General features: G+C 25.7%; 1 protein-coding gene across 2 annotated transcripts in view; it reads left to right on the top strand.

The window, feature by feature from the left end:
- Nucleotides 1–14214, top strand: part of LOC135922499 (probable cyclin-dependent serine/threonine-protein kinase DDB_G0292550) — a 30380-nt gene extending 16166 nt beyond the window's left edge. Inside the window, exons 2-7 of one of the 2 annotated variants that reach the window (XM_065456966.1) lie at nt 689–816; nt 2125–2670; nt 2824–3360; nt 11966–12196; nt 12439–12625; nt 13369–14214. In XM_065456966.1, coding sequence (XP_065313038.1) covers nt 724–816; nt 2125–2670; nt 2824–3360; nt 11966–12196; nt 12439–12625; nt 13369–13805 — 2031 coding nt within the window. In that variant the 5' untranslated portion in view covers nt 689–723 and the 3' untranslated portion in view covers nt 13806–14214. The remainder of the gene's footprint in view (nt 1–688; nt 817–2124; nt 2671–2823; nt 3361–11965; nt 12197–12438; nt 12626–13368) is intronic. The other variant, XM_065456891.1, reaches the window with a different exon arrangement.
- The last annotated feature ends 4663 nt before the right edge of the window (nt 14215–18877 follow it).

The raw sequence follows: 18877 nt of genomic DNA, 5'->3' as shown, positions 1-18877 counted from the left end.
ATCCACTTCTAAAAGTACTATTCTTCTAACACAAAAATTTTGAAAATGTCGAGTGGAGCACTGCAATTCTAGATAACGATATAAAATATATTAAGTAATTTAAAATATATTTATAATAATTATACATACTGTTCTAACTTCTATTCTTTCTAACACAAAAATTTTGAAAATGTCGAGTGGAGAATTGGAGAATTTTATAAAAAATATATTTTAAAGCGGAAAAATAAAATAAAAGAACTAGACATATTTTTCGAATAAATATTTAAAATTTATTTTAAAAATATAAAAATAATCAAATACTGTCTTTCAAAATTATTATTTATATATTAAAAACATTAAAATGCTAAAAAAAAAATTGTGGGAGAAATTAAAAAATTGTGGGAGCTTTTTGTGGGAGATTTCTAATTGTGGGAGTTTTGTGGGAGTGAGATGTATGTGGGTAAACTAAAAAATTGTGGGAGAATCCCACTGATGGGGGGAGACATGGCAAGCCAGTCTATAAAAATTAATGTTTGCAAGGAAAATAGATTTCACACATTATTAAATCTATAAATTGAAAATAATCTAATTATATTCTATACACATTAAAAGTTATGGATAACATTTTTTATTTTACGATTTTCATAAAAATTTAGACCATTTTTTTGTTATAAAATTCTCCTTTAAAATTTATATTATTTTTATATAGAAAAACTCTCATAATTTTTCAATGGAACCAAAAATATGGATTTGAGCAGGAAAGAAAGGGACGAAATTCTGGCCCGTAAATTGCCTATCATCGAAAAATTAAACGAGGAAATCGGGAGACGTCAAAAAGTAAAGACAAACAAAAAATAATGTTGCATAAATGAAGTATATATTTTTTAGGACATAGTTATAATTATATTATTACATTAATTTATTCTATGTTTAACCCCAATCTTATTAATTTTAATCATTTTGAAGAGCAACCAAAAGTTAAGGTTCTTGAATTACGTTTAAAAATGATTGTTAATTTGTAAGCAAATTGTTGCTAAACTATTGTTGTTATTAAAGATTGTCCTAACGGGACTCATCAGATATGTATTGAACTGGTATTAAACCATACAGTAGTTTCACAATCACCTAACTTAAGTTCTAAGATGACTAATCTGCATTCAAATAACCCATTAAAAAAGGCAATATAAGATTACTTTTGGGTTAAACATAACATAGGTTAAATTAACGTAATAATATAAAATATAGTATTATTTTTTTTAAAAAAGTTGGAGCTGAAAACTAGGGAAAAATAATTACAATCACGTGATTAAACTGAATTCCTATTGGACGTTATTTAAAAAATAGATGCAATCCCAAACAAAATTTATAATAAATAAATAGCCGTTTACCTAGTGTATTATATCCAATAATATATAATACTAAATAACTGACGATTCATTCATATGTGTAATACAAATCAGCAAGTGACACGCCATTTTTCTATATAAATAATTTACATTAATATTTTATGAAAATTTTTTAAAAAAATCGAGTTTCATTTATATATAAAATTTTTTTTATATGGAACCAAAATGGCATATGTCACCAATTTATTTGTATATTCAACGACGCTTTAAAATGTATTTTAATGAATGAATGGATCTTCAGTCTATGGTAAGTATTATATGTCATTGATTATATCTTACAAACATTATTCGAATCAAGAAGTGGCAGTTTTTTTTACGATTAGATCCTGGAAATGTGTAGGGTCATTAGACTTGATCTGTTTATATTTAAGGGGAAAAAAATAAGTTTTTAAACGGGATTATTATAGCTTTAAACTTTTCTTGTTAATTTGAAACAGCGATTCTATTAATTCCGAAATTCGTCGCTCCCTTTATATCATTTAATTTAGAATTCTAATTAGCAGTTGTCCAAATAGAATATTATTTTTAAATTAAAAAAATAAGTAAATGTCAAAATCCCTATATTTGTTTTTTTAAAAAAATCCCAAGAAAAGGGGTGTCCTAGTTGGATGTTTTTCTAAATAGAATGCTCTATTCAGAATTAGGGAACAAGACGAGCTAGGCAGCTGTCTAAAATTATATTTAATTTACTAATAATTATTGGCACAAATGCAATGATTTTATTTCAACTTCTTTTAAGGAAATCATAGCGGACGAACTAACCGCCGAACGTCTTAATGCGTCTTTTAACTTCACACCTAGTAAAGATGAGGAATCGTGCAATCACAATTTCTTACTACAACACAAAAATCAACAACGTAATATTGATTATGATAAAAATTGCACACATAACAATTATTTAACGTCCTTCAACAACAATAAGGATAAATCGAATGGAAAAAAATGGCCGAGAGATATGAACATGGCCCGAGAACAAAATGAGCATGATATTTTTGGCGAACGCACCAAAAATGACCTCCAAAATAAGGCATCCTTCCAAAATTCTTACAAGACCGGAGAATTGAAATGTGGTTATTACCCAAATTATTCAAACCATTTTAACAAGGTAAAGGGGTTTAACAATAATATTGGTAATAATAAAAATAGTAATTCGCAGCCTCAAAACGCCGGGAAATTTATGAATGTCATATATTATAATAATCTGGCGTTTAAGGGGACCAGCCAAAAGGGAGAATCTAAAGAAAGGCATATTAACCGTCCCGTCGTTAATGGAACGAGCGTTGAGGTATACTTTATGGTTAACATTTTTTTTATAAAGTAAAAATTAATTGGATGACCAGGTCTATTAATATAAATTCAATGACCATTTCGTATAGGAATCATAAGCGTTTTAAGGTCACACTTTAACCACTTTTATTTATATATTCGATATTTTTAGAAGAGAAATAGATCTATACCGTTGACACCACCGCCCAGTCCCCCAAGGTTCAATTTTTTATACGACTCTTACCGTTACAAAGTGCGTGGGGAATCTAAACCTGGCAAAGAGAAACATACTTCGGTTAACAACAACTTTGGTTACCCCTCCAATGGCAGAAACAAAATTGACAGCGCGGATATGGTAGAAAATAATAATTTTCAACGTAACGATCTCAATTTTAGGAATAATACTAATAACGAAACTAAATCGAATCAAATCCATTTCAATTCCATCGAAAGAAGCAAAGTTAAAAGACAGATGGGAACTGGAGGAAGAATGGGTGATTTTAAAGACAATTATTGTAATATTAGAAATATGGAATATGGTAGATCTGATTCGGGTAAGTCTAATCGAGGTACTCAACAATTTAGCAATAACATATCAAATTCTAACACAAAATCAGGATCTGCTAAAAGCAATAATCAGCAGATCAAGAGTATATTCTTGGAAAGAAGGTCAAAGACATCTCATTTTATACCCGTACACCTACGAAATGTGAGATATTATGGCTTTATATTACTAAATTTTTTTCGACAATCATTAGAGGGGAAAAGTAGTATTTCTTTTAGATTTATTACATTATGCTTATAGTTTATTTCTAATCAGTTTCCTAAGATTTCTTTAGTTTTAGTAGAAAGTATTGTAATAATTTTTTTAGAATATATTTAAAAAATCTTACAAAAGCTTTATAATATGCAGTATAACCAGAGTTTGGAAAATTTTCCAAAAAAATTGTATTCGAATATAAATACAAATACTGCAAAAAATTATTTGAATATAATATAAATACAAATACGTTTTAAAGAAATGTATTTTAAATATAAATAATAGATACCGAGTTGTTAAAGTCTCTAAAATATGGTATCTATATCTTGATACACCTTTATAAAAAGTATCGATATCTAGATACTATTTTATAGGTATCGGTACTGTTTTTAGATTTTTAACGCCTTTTTATATTAAAAATAAAAATATTTGAGTGCAAAATTCATTTTATTTCATATGAGCATATAATTTAAATAAATATATACTAAAAAATATTAGGAGTAATATAATAAAAAAATATTAAAATATTAACTTATATATAAAATATTAAAACTTATTAAAAAAAATATATAGATATTCATTAAATTTTTTTCCCATTTAAATCTTTAAATATCTGTGAAGAATATTTTTATTATGAAAGGAGTGCGCACAAATTGAGCGTTTGCGTTTGCAGTACGTTTTTTAACGCAACGCATCTTTGTTTAAATTGAAAGCAGTACGTTTTTTCCTTGTTTTAAAATTGAAACGTGATTTAATTTATATTAAACAGTATGGATTTCTTTAGTTTACAAGATAAACAACTAATTGCTTATTTTAATTATACAAGGATGAGGAGAACATTATAATTTACAAATAATGCAAATAAAATAATTTAATTACATTTTCAATTCTTTAATAAAAATATACACTAGAACATGTAAGAATATTAAATATCTTATTAGAATAGTATAATCATACCATCTTGCCCAATTTTATTTAATTGGTTTTTGAATTTTTTTATTATAATCACATAAGATGATGTCAAAATAAAATATTGTTAGCTCAATAAAACATAGTAAGATATAAATAATCAATATCTTAAAAAATCAAACACTATTATTCTGTTTATATACATAATATTTTATTTTTAAAGATAATATTGGCTAAATTATATGTCAATGAATTAAAATCCTAGAAAGGCTTCAAATTTTGATCTCACTAATTAATTATTGTGTCAAAATTTATAATATATATACACTATTAGATCTTAATTGTAACTTCTTCCAATCATGTTACTCCTGATTTTTTTATTTATTGGATTTTCATAACTGTTTACTCAATCTCATTTCATAATTTGATTATTATAATATTTATTTGTTTATCCTACCTTAATATATTTATAAAAATCTATATATTTTATTAAAAATGCTAAATAAATTTTGAATAGTTTGCTTATTTATATAAATTTTCAAAAATGGACACTATAAAATGGAATATTACTTTATTATATAGAAATAAACATATTTACAAAAATAAATAAACTAAGATAAAATTTATTTAATGTTTGATTTAAAGTTGTTTCTGTTGAATTTGTTGGTGATAATTCTATAGTATTTTGATCCTTTGATTGCTCCATCAAAGTATGATACAATCTTGATACTTCACAATTGAAAAAGTATTTATTTGAATGGCTCATACTTTCCAAGCCTTCTGCCATTGATTGTAAAAAATATATTTTACTGGCATTCAGATGACACCTTTTCCAAAAGAGCCAAAAGTCTTTCACCCATGAGTGCATTTATTTTTAAACCATTAGTCTTTGGTGTAGTTTCTTTAGGACTAAAATTGTCAGTAGTTTTTCTGTCCTTTATCATTGGCTTCATGAATTTTATATATATATATATATATTCAACTTCTTCTTTAAGCATTATACAGTTGTATCATGCTGTGGAAACTCCATCTCCATGCTAATAAATATATATTTACCTTAAACTAATGGTTGATATCTAAAATTTATTCAAATAATAATATCAATTAATATATTCTAAAATTATATTAATATATTCTAAAATTATATAAATATCAATTAATATATTCTAAATGATATAATATCAATTAATATATGAGATAAATTATAATTACAATTTTGTATCCATTTTCAAATTTTAGCGTAAAATTAAAAAAGCATTAAAAAATCAAACCAGTTTGCTTTTTTTTAACGCTTGCCGTAAAAAAATCCAATTTGCACAATACCATCTAAAATGCATTATTAGCTTTTAAAACGGAGCGTTGCAACGCTCAATTTGTGCGCACTAATATATAATTTGCTTAGCCATGACACCTGCATAAAATTGTTTTAAGCAAATAAATATTTTTAGAATTTTTATAATAATTTTATAGATATTGAATTTTAATGAATAAATTATAAGTTTAATATAAATTTTTTAAAAAATATATGTTCGTTTTAAATGAGAATTTGTACGAAAGAACGGTAACAATAGGTGTATTGACATTTTTTTATATGGTGTTCGATTTTAATGAATAAAAAATAAAAATGTTTTATTTACATATTTTGTGCTCACATAATAAGAGTTTCTGTTTGAAAACAACGGCGAACGTTGTATATAGATAAGTATGGGGGATATTGTATCGGTTACAGATACATTTGTAAAATTGTATCTGTCTTTAGATACGATATTTGACGCTATATCTATATCTAGATCCTTCCAATAAAATTTTCAAAAAAAGCATCTATAATGCAAATATTTTGACTATTTTTTCGAAATAGATTTTTATAGTACCATTAATTTTTAAATCCCGGAAAAAAAACCCCGAAGTTTTTCTTCGAAAAGATCTAATAATATCGGTATATTTTTATTTGGATTTATATAATGTATAGACAAATTAGTATTTTAGAAAAAAATATTATAAGTATAATTTAATAAATTAAAAATTTTTACGAAAATAAGTAATACATGGGTTATTTCACTGGGATATTTTTTTTCCCAGTACCAATTTGAATATCAGCATTTTTTCTTGTTTAAGCACTACGATTTTGTTTTCAGTGTCCAACTACCTACATGCCATCGTTCAAGTTTGGTTTCATCGGCAGCCACCTCGCATTTTATTTTTTTAATCAATACCCAGATTGATGGGTGTATTCCCAACTAGATTAGAAAAACGATGATTCGAACCTTCGCATTGATTATTTATGAGTTATTCGTTGGATAGAGAGCTCTGATTCAAGTTTCTGGAGGAAATCGAAGCCCAATTCCACCTGTCTGGGATTGAGAATATGTAATTTTTATCAAAATATTCAAGAATATCCTTATTATTGCTTGGAGTAACCGATCTAAGGAATGCCATTGCATTGCCCATGTCACATAAAGGAACAAATGCTAAGCCGTCCATCATGCCACAAAAGAAGCTTAGGGCATCATCGGTTCTGTATTGGCGTTCCAGACCTAGCTTTTGAATTTTTCTATTGGTACTTTGACACAAATGGTTAAAGCATCCTCTGATTATGATGTGATCCTCTAATTCAAAAAATAAATATAAATAATTTAACATATTAATAATCATACCAATGACAGTTTTAACCGCGCTAATAGCTGACTTTTCGAAATCCATGTATATATATAATGGATCATGAAATAAATCCCGTTCTTGACATTTAGACATTATTACTTCGAATATTTTTTCGTAAATATTTTTTTTTTGGAGTTTTAAGCTGTTAATGAATGTGGCGTTCGCTTATAAAATTATTTATCAATATTAATTATTGCTAGGTTATACTAAAAAAATTAAGTGAAAATTGAGAAGAAAAAAATTGAGAAAAGGTCAGAAAAATAAAGATTAACAATGACTTAAAGCAAAAATGGGAAGAAAATAATAAATTGAGATTGACAAGAAATTTTTTTTAAAAAATAACAATTTTCTTTTTTTTAAAATTTTTTTTCCATGGGGTTTTTTTTCCGGGGGTTTTTTTCAAGGGGTTTTTTTTCCTATTACCATAATTTTTTTTTTTGCTTAAAAAAATTATTAATCATTTTCTAACAATTTAAATTATAATATATCATAAAATTTGCAAGTAATAATGTCTTATATCACAGGCACAGAATTATTATTATAACATATTATTTAATATCTAATATTTCATCTTGCTTTTACTTTATTACTTATTTTGGAAGTATGGAAGACTCCTTCGTCTAATATGGTAAATGACATGGAGGTAGGGGATGTGAAAGGTCCTTTCACATACTCTGCGATAAATATCTTATTATCTTAACTCAATGGAACTGGAATCTTTATCTTCTAATTGTATATTAACTTCAAAAAAATAAATTTCTTCATTTTCAGTATGAACGTTAATAGAATTAAACAGATAAGATATTGATTTTTTTTTTGATTCGGATAACAAAATTACTATTTAAAGAGATAAATTGTGTATTTTACATTTATAATTCAATTTATAATATAATATTCAAAAACTAAAAAGTATTTGTTATTTATTTTAAATCATAATAAATACAAGATACTTTTTTAATTTTTAGTATTTCAAATACAAATACTAAATACTCTTAAAATTATTTAATAAATACTATAAAATACAAAAAAATATTTGTATTTAGATTTTAAATATAAGTTTCGCGATACTGATAACTCGAAGTATAGGGTCATTCCATGTCAAATCAATCACTTTTCAGCTAACCCTTTTCGATTTCGATAAAAAGTTGTAGACTGGTTATATATGTTCCCATTAGATTATAAACAAAATTTTAGAGCATTAGCAACTATATTAGCGGAGATAATCGGGTATAAAGGTCCAAAAAACGGCTTTTTTTTCTTTTTACTGATATTAAATAACTAGTTTTTAATTTAAAACTAAATATGATCAAATATTGAATCTAATATCAATAGCTAAGTTAATAATGGATAATTACGGCGAAAACATTAAAATGATTTTTTTTAAAAATATTGGTCATCTTATGGTCAGTTGAAAATTTGAAATTAATATTTCGAAATGTATATGATCTCCAATTTTAAATTTTTTTAAGAAATATTATTCGTTTACTATTTTTTTAATAATATCTCCAACAATTAGATGGCCGGATATTTATTTTAAAAATTATTGCGATTTTATACTTTTAAGAAAATAGATGACGTTATATGTAATAGTTTTAATATGTTAATTCATTTTTTTTATTGATTAAAAATATTTTATTGTATATATATCATACTAAATCGATTACAATATCCATTATATATATTTATTTGTAATTCAGATCATGAAATCTTTAAAATCTTCACAAATTTTGCCTAATTAAGATAGTTTATAAATTAATTAAATCTTACTTCATCTAAAGGATACAAAGCCTGACTAGCTTGTGAGATTTCTTCAGGAGATAATATATATGTTCGACCGGTGGGAGTAGAAGGATTGACCAGCGAAAGTATGAGATTTAAGCAATATTAAAATATCATCTTTCAGAGGAAATTTAAATGAGGCTGAAGGTCCACAAGGTTGTAAATATCAGATTTTTACTTCTTCATTTGTATCATTTGTATCGATTATAAATCCTAACCACCATTTGTCATCATTTACACATGTTACATATCCATTAATATTTTTAAATATAATTTTCTCATTTAAAAACGAAACTTGTTTTATATTATATTTTTTGGAATTTGAATATATTTTGGTTTTTAGCTTATTTTGGGAATAACCCCGTGAATTTTTTGGGTCCCATGTATGGGCAGTGCAGAATTAAATCTTTTACGAAGGGCTAATTCTCCTTCGATGTATTCTAGATTGGATATATATTCAAATTGAATTCCATTAATATTTTTTTAGCATAATTATATAATTCTAATGGGGTTAGGATTTGATTTTTATTTGGCTTTTGAAGACTAGCTCTGGCAACTAATCTTTTGACAGTTCCTCCAATCACATGCATTTTTGCCGTGAGCAGTGGCAAAGAAATGCCATTCGGCAGGAAAATTAAAATCGTATTTATGAAGACATATGTTCAGAAAATTATTGCGATTCTTGTACTGAGACGCTGTTCCATCTGAAAAATATATTATTTTTTCTGGTTTAGAATTAAATTTGGCTGTTAAGAAATTAATAAATTTTATTTGATAAAGATGGACTGCACTAGTATTATGGTTTAATGTTTCGGATATAATAACAAAATTTATATTTTTTAAATCTTCTCCAGATTTATAATATGCTACAAATGGATGTATAGTCTGCAATGAAATCCCTGAACTTTATCTTGTAAAATAAAGGGATAATTTTCTTAATAATCTAGAATTTAAAAATTCCCCATCTTTTAAATTTTCTTTGTAATTCTTCAAAAATAAAGTTTGTTGTTTAGCTATAAACGAGTGACGCAGTAAAATTTGAACTTTTTCTAATAGATAATCAATGAAATCATCAACGGACTTTATAATAGTTTCAAGATTTGCTCTATCCACCGTGATCCATTGTTTAAACGCGACATATTCTATACGATTTCTCTGAGACAATTGGTATAATTGGCCCTTAAGAGATTCTATACCAGGGCATTGATCACAATTTGTTAAATAACATTTTGGCTGAGAGGGCTTACAAATAATTTGCGCCAAAAGATAGTTATAATAATTTATTCAGTAATCTTCTCCTGCTGTAATTTCAGCTATTACATTTGTCATTAATTTCACATTCTGATGAATGGCGCAGACACAAACAGTGTGCCACTAGCTCCAACTAAAATACAGTTTTTTGGCCTAAGTTCGGCAAATTTAGAGAATCCAATTGATATATTTGGGTATTCTTCCTTAAACATCTTGAATATTTCTTTAAGATTATTTAATATTAGTCTTTTTTGGACTGGTTCTTTCTCGCCTTTAACAGATACACAATCTTTTATTGCAGGCATGAGTCGACTTATTTCCTCAGAACTATAAAAATCCTTAACGAGTTTAAATTTTTGGTTTAGTGTCTTTCTTGCCTTATGTTTTGGTGAAAGAATTACACCTTCTTTTACCACCATTTTGGATTTTCTTGCCATGTATGATGTTACGTTGAGTTCCTCTTGAATTTTATTTACACTCCTCCATCTTTGAGGCAAAATTGTAAGAATTTGATATTGTTGATTTTTTGATAATTTATCAAAGTTATCCTTTAATATAATAATAATTTCCTCTTTCATTGAACTATTATTCTCGGAATTAGATATTTCTAAAACCTTACTCTTTATTGCTTTTTCAATCTTTTGAATTTTATTTTTAGGATAATTTTTCTCCATTAAACATATTCTTTTAATTGGTAATTCTCCAATATTGTGTAATGTTTCATTAATCGATTCAAAGGCGTCCTGATGGGTTATTCTCAAAATTCAAAGACTTTGATCATAAAAATTTTTTTAAAAAAGATTTTATAGAGAATGCTCAAATTTATTTAATACCCAAAATTTTATAAAGTTAATTTTTTGTTATATTTTTATTGCTTAAAATTTTTTTCCAAATCTTCGAAATTTTCTTTATCACTGGTTATTTTAATAATTTAAGATAATGACAATTCCATAAAAGAAGGCCTGGTAATTAATGTGATTTTCGATTTTTCCCTTAGTAATTTTCCCGCACTCCTTTAATCCTGCTTTTTTATTCGTGTGCTAGTCGGATTTTTTAATTATTTTTAATTTACATTGAAATATTAAAAAATTATTAATATTTTTTATCCTGTGAATATCTCAGGGGAATGAGATTTACAAATTATATAACCAAATTTTATGATATATTATACTTGAGAATATTTTTAAGCAAAAAAACAAATGAATTTTATCATATTAAATCTTTTATATATAGCGCTATCTATTATTTTTAAAGTATAAAATTGCAATAATTTTTAAAATAAATATTCAGCCATGCTAATTGTTGAAGATAATATTAAAAAAAATGGTAAACGAATAATAAAAAGTTTAAAATTTTAGATCATATTCATTTCGAAATATTAATTTCAAATTTTCACTGACCATAAGATGACCCATATTTAAAAAAAAATTAATTTTAATGTTTTCCCTATTTGATCATATTTAGTTATAAATTAAAAACTAATAATTTAACATTAGTAAAAAGCAAAAATAGACTTTTTTTGGACCTTTAACCCCGATTATCTCCGTTAATTTAGTTGCTAATGCGCTAAAATTTTGTTTGTGATCTAATGTGAACATATATAACCAGTCATCAACTTTTTATCGGATTGAAAGGGATCGGGCGAAAATCTTAATTTTTTTGCTCATTTTACATAGTGACCCTATAACTTTGTTACAGGAATCGATGAAAGCAATATTTTGTCCATTTATAATGTTATGTCATTACATTCTGTTTTGGTTAAATTTCACAAAATACCTAATATTTTTAATATTATAAGCATTAAATATTTAAGTCGAAATTTGAAATTGATTTTACAATTGAGGATTTCCCCATTAATAACGAGTTACTGTATATCATTTAAAAAATAATAAAATTCGATTTCACCGGCATTTAACTAATAATATATTCTATATTATTTATATATTATCACAACAAGGGTAAAAATTATCATCTTGATAACAACTTTGACAACATAAACCGACCTGATTCCAGTCAATTCAATATTGCGAATAATGTGAATCCCATTGACGATGCTAAAATTCATTCGATTATTAATCATAATAGTTCTAAAAATGGCAAAAATATCGGCAAAAACCACCATAAAAAACATCGCCAAAGGAATAGCAAATTAATCGGAACTGCTTGTCTTAGTATAGAAGATATCAGTGTAAAAAAAATAATATGAATAAATATCCTTTTCCTTAATTAATTTATATATTATAAATGAGCCCTCAAGATGGAGAGAATAAATGGGTGGAATGAAAGCTTAAATGAAATCAAAAAATTATCTTAGTATGCAGGAAATAAAATTTTTTCACCCGCCATTTTAATATATTGTATAGTTTCATTCATTTTTTTAAAAAATTAGGATATTTATAGTATAATACTTTAAAAAAAATCCATACACAGAATCTATCTCTATCGCCCTCTTTATTGTCCCCGAATCGAGACAACCCTATAATTGCCAAGCTTTTCCCCTCGCCTTCCGATACGGATTCCTTAATGAGTAGCACTAACACCTTCTCTAATCACAGTTATCCAACTAGCCCCGAAAAATCGTATCATAAGAAGGATGAGCATAGGAGTGACCACCAAGGTTAATAAAAAATTATGTCTGCTATTTTATGTTTACCTGACTAATAATTATGCAACCTTTAAATTTAAAATAAAAAGTAATTTTTTAAACATTTTTATACCATAACCTTATTTGGGAACATTTTTAGGCCATTTTCAGGTTAAGGTAGTTGAGCCTCCATATCCCATTTATCCAACATTTGCGGTCCTGCGAATGGTTTGGAACATAATTAATGAAGGGTAGAGCTTTTTTAAAAAACAATTCGTAATATATTAGTTAACCTTATAATTGTAAATCACATTAGTCCGGATTATTTAGTAGAATGCCATCTTCTCGCCTTAAACCAATTCAATTTTATTTCTGCGTAAAGTTGATTGTTGGGACTCGGACAGTCATCTCGGACTCCGCCTGGCCTTTTGATTTCAAAATATTTAACGGGTCGGAATTGGAACACGCTTAAAATGATTTTAATAAAAAAGCGCCTATTTCTTCGCTTTTTTTTGAGAAATCATACTTTTCTAGATTATTTTTCTTAAGTTTTTTTTTCTCAGATGAACATACTCGGAAATAAGAATTTGAATCGGGTTCAGATCTTTAAGAAAAAAACATTTGGATTGAATCTGTAAGATAAAATTTTTTTCCCTTGGATGTGACCAGGCCTTAAAAAAGAGAAAATTAAAGATTAAGGAGATCAAGATAAAGATGGGATTGATTACGCTATAAAAAATATCATTAAAAAAATAATTATATTCAAAATTAAAAAGCGAACACATTGCAACCTATACATAGCAACGATCTCCATCGTGCCACCCAAACCAAATTATGTCTGACTCCGGCTTACGCTATACTTGATTCTCTCACTTACGAAAGCGGGGATATTGAACGTTTGGAATCGTTGATTCTCAAAGAAATTTTGGCAGAAGATCCATTTGCTAACGAAGGAAATTTCCCAGTTTTTAAATCTTTCGAGGATTCTACAAATTCTAATTACGTTAGGATAAGTAAGGGACCAAAAGATGATTCCTATCTTTCATACTTGGATAATTATTTGAACAGTAGCGATGCGTCATCTATTGATGAAAACTACAATTATGACGAATTAAGTCCTTATAGATTAAATGGGACAGGTGATGGGAAATTATCTCCATCATCTCCACTCGTTTGGGATACCTCCGCTGACATAGATAGTTGTTTGACTTAAATGTTATATTTACTATATTTAAAGATTTGAAAATGATAACAAGAATAATATTTTTCAATTTTGATGATTGGCTGAAACCTTGTGGATTCAGGACAATATTCAGAGAAGAAAAAAATCTCTTTTAATAATTTTTTCTAATTCTAATGGCAGTACTTAATAAATTACATTATTAGATTTTTGTAATTAGTGCATATTATTTTGAAAATGGGTGATATTATTATAGATTAATTGTTCTTCCATATATAAAGTAATTCCTAATTATATATTGATAATACATATGTATGGATTTGATGAATTATAATTTTTGAAACAATACCTATAAAACGGTGCTACCCCATATTTAATATATTTAATTCATATGATTTTATTCAAATATGTATTTAACACGACGATACCTTCCAACAATTATAAAAAAAACATTTTACATATATTGCATACTATTAACTAATTTATTCTCCAAATTTATTTTATTCAAATTGTATATTTATTAGTAATATAATAAAAACATCATTAATTTATATTGTTTAAAAAACTATCTATACGCATAAAAAAAGAATAAAATTTTAGTTTTTAAAGTTAAGTGTTTAATTTTTTATTCGATCTGATATTACTATAAAACCGATCCGACACCATCTATTCTTGAATTATTGTCTTAAAAAAATCAATAATTTTTAATAAAAAAATTAATTTTCACGAATGATTAAGTGTATTTTGTTTTTTTTTAATTCTCCAAAAGTTAATCATCCATCTTATTCAAAATATGGTCAATGTTTATAGCTGAATGCTGTGTTGCTAAACGCCTCGATTTAGCTGATTTTTAAAAACGGCTAAATTAATATTTAAAATTATATTACTTAAGCCTCGAAATTTCGCCAAAAGACATCCAAATCTTTCTGTCATCTATGGGCAAAATCTCCAAACTTATTTAATTTTACATTGGCTAAAATCTTGAGTTGGCCGTTTTCCAAAATCAGCTAAATCGAAACGTTTAACAACACTAGCAGAATATAATCGTTAGATATGTTTTAAACCCATTTTTTGTTAAAGATGATATACCAAAAAACGAGGCCAAATTTTTAGCTACATTATCTTTTAGATTTTTTTAAAATATCAAATAAAGTGAGTTTTGGTTTCTTATTATTATGAAATTATGTATAATAAAAAAATTGTTATATCAATCATAAAATAAGTATAAAAAATAAAAATATAGAATCGGATTGGTTTTTAAAAATCAACTCTATCCGAAATTTTCAAAAAGCGAAATATTGGCTTTTATGCGATATTTAATATCGGTACTGCCCTACTAATAATTAATTTAAATTTAATAAGCACGTATTATATGACCAAAAAACATTTTATTCATCAATCTAATTACATTTAAATTTAATAGTATACAAATATATTTTTTGATTAGAATTAATATAATATTAACACCACTTCAAAACAAAATAAGTTGATACCCAAGAAAATTAACAATATATTTTTAAAATGAAAGGAATAAATAATAAGAGATATATGTAATTTGATTTTGAGGTATTTGAATTAATTTCGGTTGTCATTTATGATTGGGTTACCATAAATATATGAAATTCCAAAAGCTTATTATTATAAAGAATGAACTGTTATAATGAATAAAAATTAAAATGTCAGTTTATAATTATGATAAGTATATATTTGACTTGAGGAATCCTTTTTTAAACTGTTGGGTTTCTTTTCTTTATAAGAAATAAGATCATATTACAAGATTTTTAAATATATATAAATTTATCTTTTATAAATTATTATATAAATAAAATTTTAGATGTCATTCAGACAAGTCTAAAACCTCGTAAATGTCAATTTAAGATTGACATATATAAACATTTGCCCATAAAAATATGTTTAATTTTAAGTAAGGTCAATTATTTTTGCATACAGTCCCTTGTTCCAGGGGCGTCGCTCACCTTTACAATCTCGGAGGGCTCAACTAAAAAAAATTCCATGGGGGCTTCGCTCCCTCCCCATGCCCATATATTTGCAGGCCTTCGGCCCTCTTTTGTCCGGCCTTCGGCCGGGTTTTATATTAATATATTATAATTTTTTTAAATTTGTTAACTCTGAACAATTATTCTGAATTTTAATTCTCATTTTATGCATACAAAATAAACTGGAATATAAATAATTAAAACAATACAAGACATTTCTAAAAATAAATTTTTTTTAATACAAAATCTATTTATTACAGTATAAAATATTTTCGATTGTTAATATAAAAAAAATTTGAGTATAAAGAATTACAAGTGATAAATTGATAATAGTTTTTAGAAACCACATTATGCAATAATATAATTCTTAGCAACTTACTTTGACAAATGGTTATCAAACTAATATAACTCTCTGTTACCATTTAATACATTTATAGAATGTATGGACTAATAAGGAAAAATTTATAGGCCTAAACCAAATCAACAATTCTTGAAGAAGAGAGTATACACGACCAATCCAAATCATAAAACTATTAAGTGGTTAGCACTTCCTTTTCGATGACATGATGGTAGCTAGATAATTAATCGAGAAAATTATTGTGAGATATTAAATTTCTAAAAGATTATTCATTCTAAATGATATATAATATATAAACGACTGCACAGTTGAACATTATTGTTTATCTAAAATATGCAATCATATGCTCTCAGCCGTTGTAGTAATAATCTTAAATTATATAGCAACACAAATAATTGATGCTAATTAATTTGCAGTAATAGCCATGACACTCACGATGTAAACTAGTATCAGAATTTATTATGTTGAATAAATTGATAAAATAAAAACACTAAAAATTTTTGGAAGAAATAATTGTGCAAATATATTGAAGCCTTGAGTTATTTACACGGCAAGGGTGCCATATTAGAAATGAAACATTTTGGAACTATAAAATAAGGACCAGAATGATATGATGAAACAATTAAGATTTTATATATTGTCGCACCACCTCTAGTTGGTATATTATATCTTAAAATAATAGTAGTTTGTAAAAATATCAAAAATATACTTGTATTAAAAATTTAACTCAAAACTGTTTTTTGAAAAAGAAAAAAATAGCTTTCCTAACGTAAAAAAGAAAAAAAAAGATATCAAATTTATTATAACTATTGTAGGATGAATAATAAAAGATTAAATTTTTAAATTATTTATAAGTAAATAGATGGCGGTTAATACTTGAAAGCAAATTGTTACTATATTTATTATCAAAAGCATTTATAAATAAAATTCATTATAATATTAGCTGTAATATATTATAACTGTCAAATACAGTGGCATTTTATCTAATATTTTATAAACAATTGTATATAATAGAGGATTATAAACTATATGTCTACTTACTTTTTATTATACTTATTTGGACCTTGAAAATATTTTTAGGAATAGGCATAATAAAATTTAAAAATAAATATACAGTTGATTAGTCATTTTGAACTCTGCTAATTACAATATTTTTTATAGGTTTATAAAATAATTTAAATAATAATAGTCCATTAAGCTTCAACTGTTAATGCTAAATTAATATTTAGTGAGTGATATTAATATTCTCACAAAATTTGATTGCTAGCTGTCATAGTGAAAATATAATTTATATGTATTAATTTAATCTAATATTTAAAATAGTATTCATTTAATAAATATATAGATAGTCTTATTATTTTTAAATAATAAAATTAAATATATATTTTACTTAATAGAATTATAAAAGAAATCTTTCAGGGGCAATCAAAAAATATTTTTAAGTTCAAGGGGTTAAGATTCCATTAAAAAATTTTTTTTTGCTTCAGGGGGCTATTCAAATTTTCCAGGGGGCTCGAGCCCCTGCGCGCCCCCTCCTAGCGACGCCACTGCCTTGTTCATCTTATATTATTTTTCTTTTGTGTGTTTTTTCAATCACTTGGCTTGTAGTTTCAAGTTTTATGAAATTTTTCATGCTTTATTCATTTTGTCGAAGATTTATTTATATTTCAGTGGAATTATTTGGATTGTATTCGAGATATAAACAATGGAGACATTGACAATTTAAAAAATTACCAATTTTATATTAAGGATTATAAATTATATTTCAAATTCAAACAACAGGAAAAAGAATCATTGGCGCCAGAAATAAAAAAATAATATACCTATAAAATTTTATTTTTGAAGACCCCAAAAAGTTATTTTAAAAATTTAGATGAATTTAAAGCTGTTTATTATAGCTCACCTTTTTGAAAAAATATTTTAAGCACCTCATGATTGAAAAAGAACGTTTAGACACTAAAAAAATCAGTGATGTTTTTACCAAAAGTATACTTAAAATCTAACCCTTTTAATTTAGGAGTGCTCACAAAAATGATATTAAAAAACTAAATATTACCGCTATGCTTATTTAAACTATTTTTCTAAATTTCTAGGACCAGACAAATTTACACTAAAAACAAATTGATTAATAATATCAATAAGGATAATATTTTAAGTATTTTTTCTAAATGGGTAGCTATTTTTTAAATAGTATAATAATTTTTTGGGAAAATATTTTGAGGTTAATTAAAAGTAATTCTTATTTATTTTGATTTTCTTATAACAAATAAATATTAAACATAACATTCCAACTCAACCTTAGACCTATCTAAGGCGCGGACCCAGATCCCTCTTCCGCTCAAAGATCAGCTTATAGTAAAATATAAACTTTAAATATTATAGTATTATCCATTTTTCAATTTATTTTTCCTTAACAATCATTGATTTTATTATATTCAATCATTTAAAAATTTAATCCTAATTAATGAAAAAGCCTCTATTCTGCTCATTATTTGAATAGCTTTATTTGTAGAGAATCGATGTTAGATCAATTTGGGGGGGGGGGATTTAGGGCCTGGCCTCCAAATAAATTTCTGACCCCTCCTTTCCAGATAGAATTTGTGGATTTTTAAATGATTCATTCAGAGATAATTGTAATTTAAAAAATAATCAACAATTATAACATAAGTTAATTATAGAGTTTTACAAGTAAATTTCGCCTAATATAGATGATTAATGTTCAGGAAAAAATTTATACCCCTCCCAAAGTG

This window comes from Gordionus sp. m RMFG-2023, chromosome 1, assembly GCF_954871325.1.
Source record: "Gordionus sp. m RMFG-2023 chromosome 1, tfGorSpeb1-WG-v2, whole genome shotgun sequence".
NCBI lineage: Eukaryota > Metazoa > Nematomorpha > Gordioida > Chordodea > Parachordodidae > Gordionus > Gordionus sp. m RMFG-2023.
Note: the sequence above shows the minus strand (reverse complement) of the source record. Positions and strands in the feature narration are given on the sequence as shown.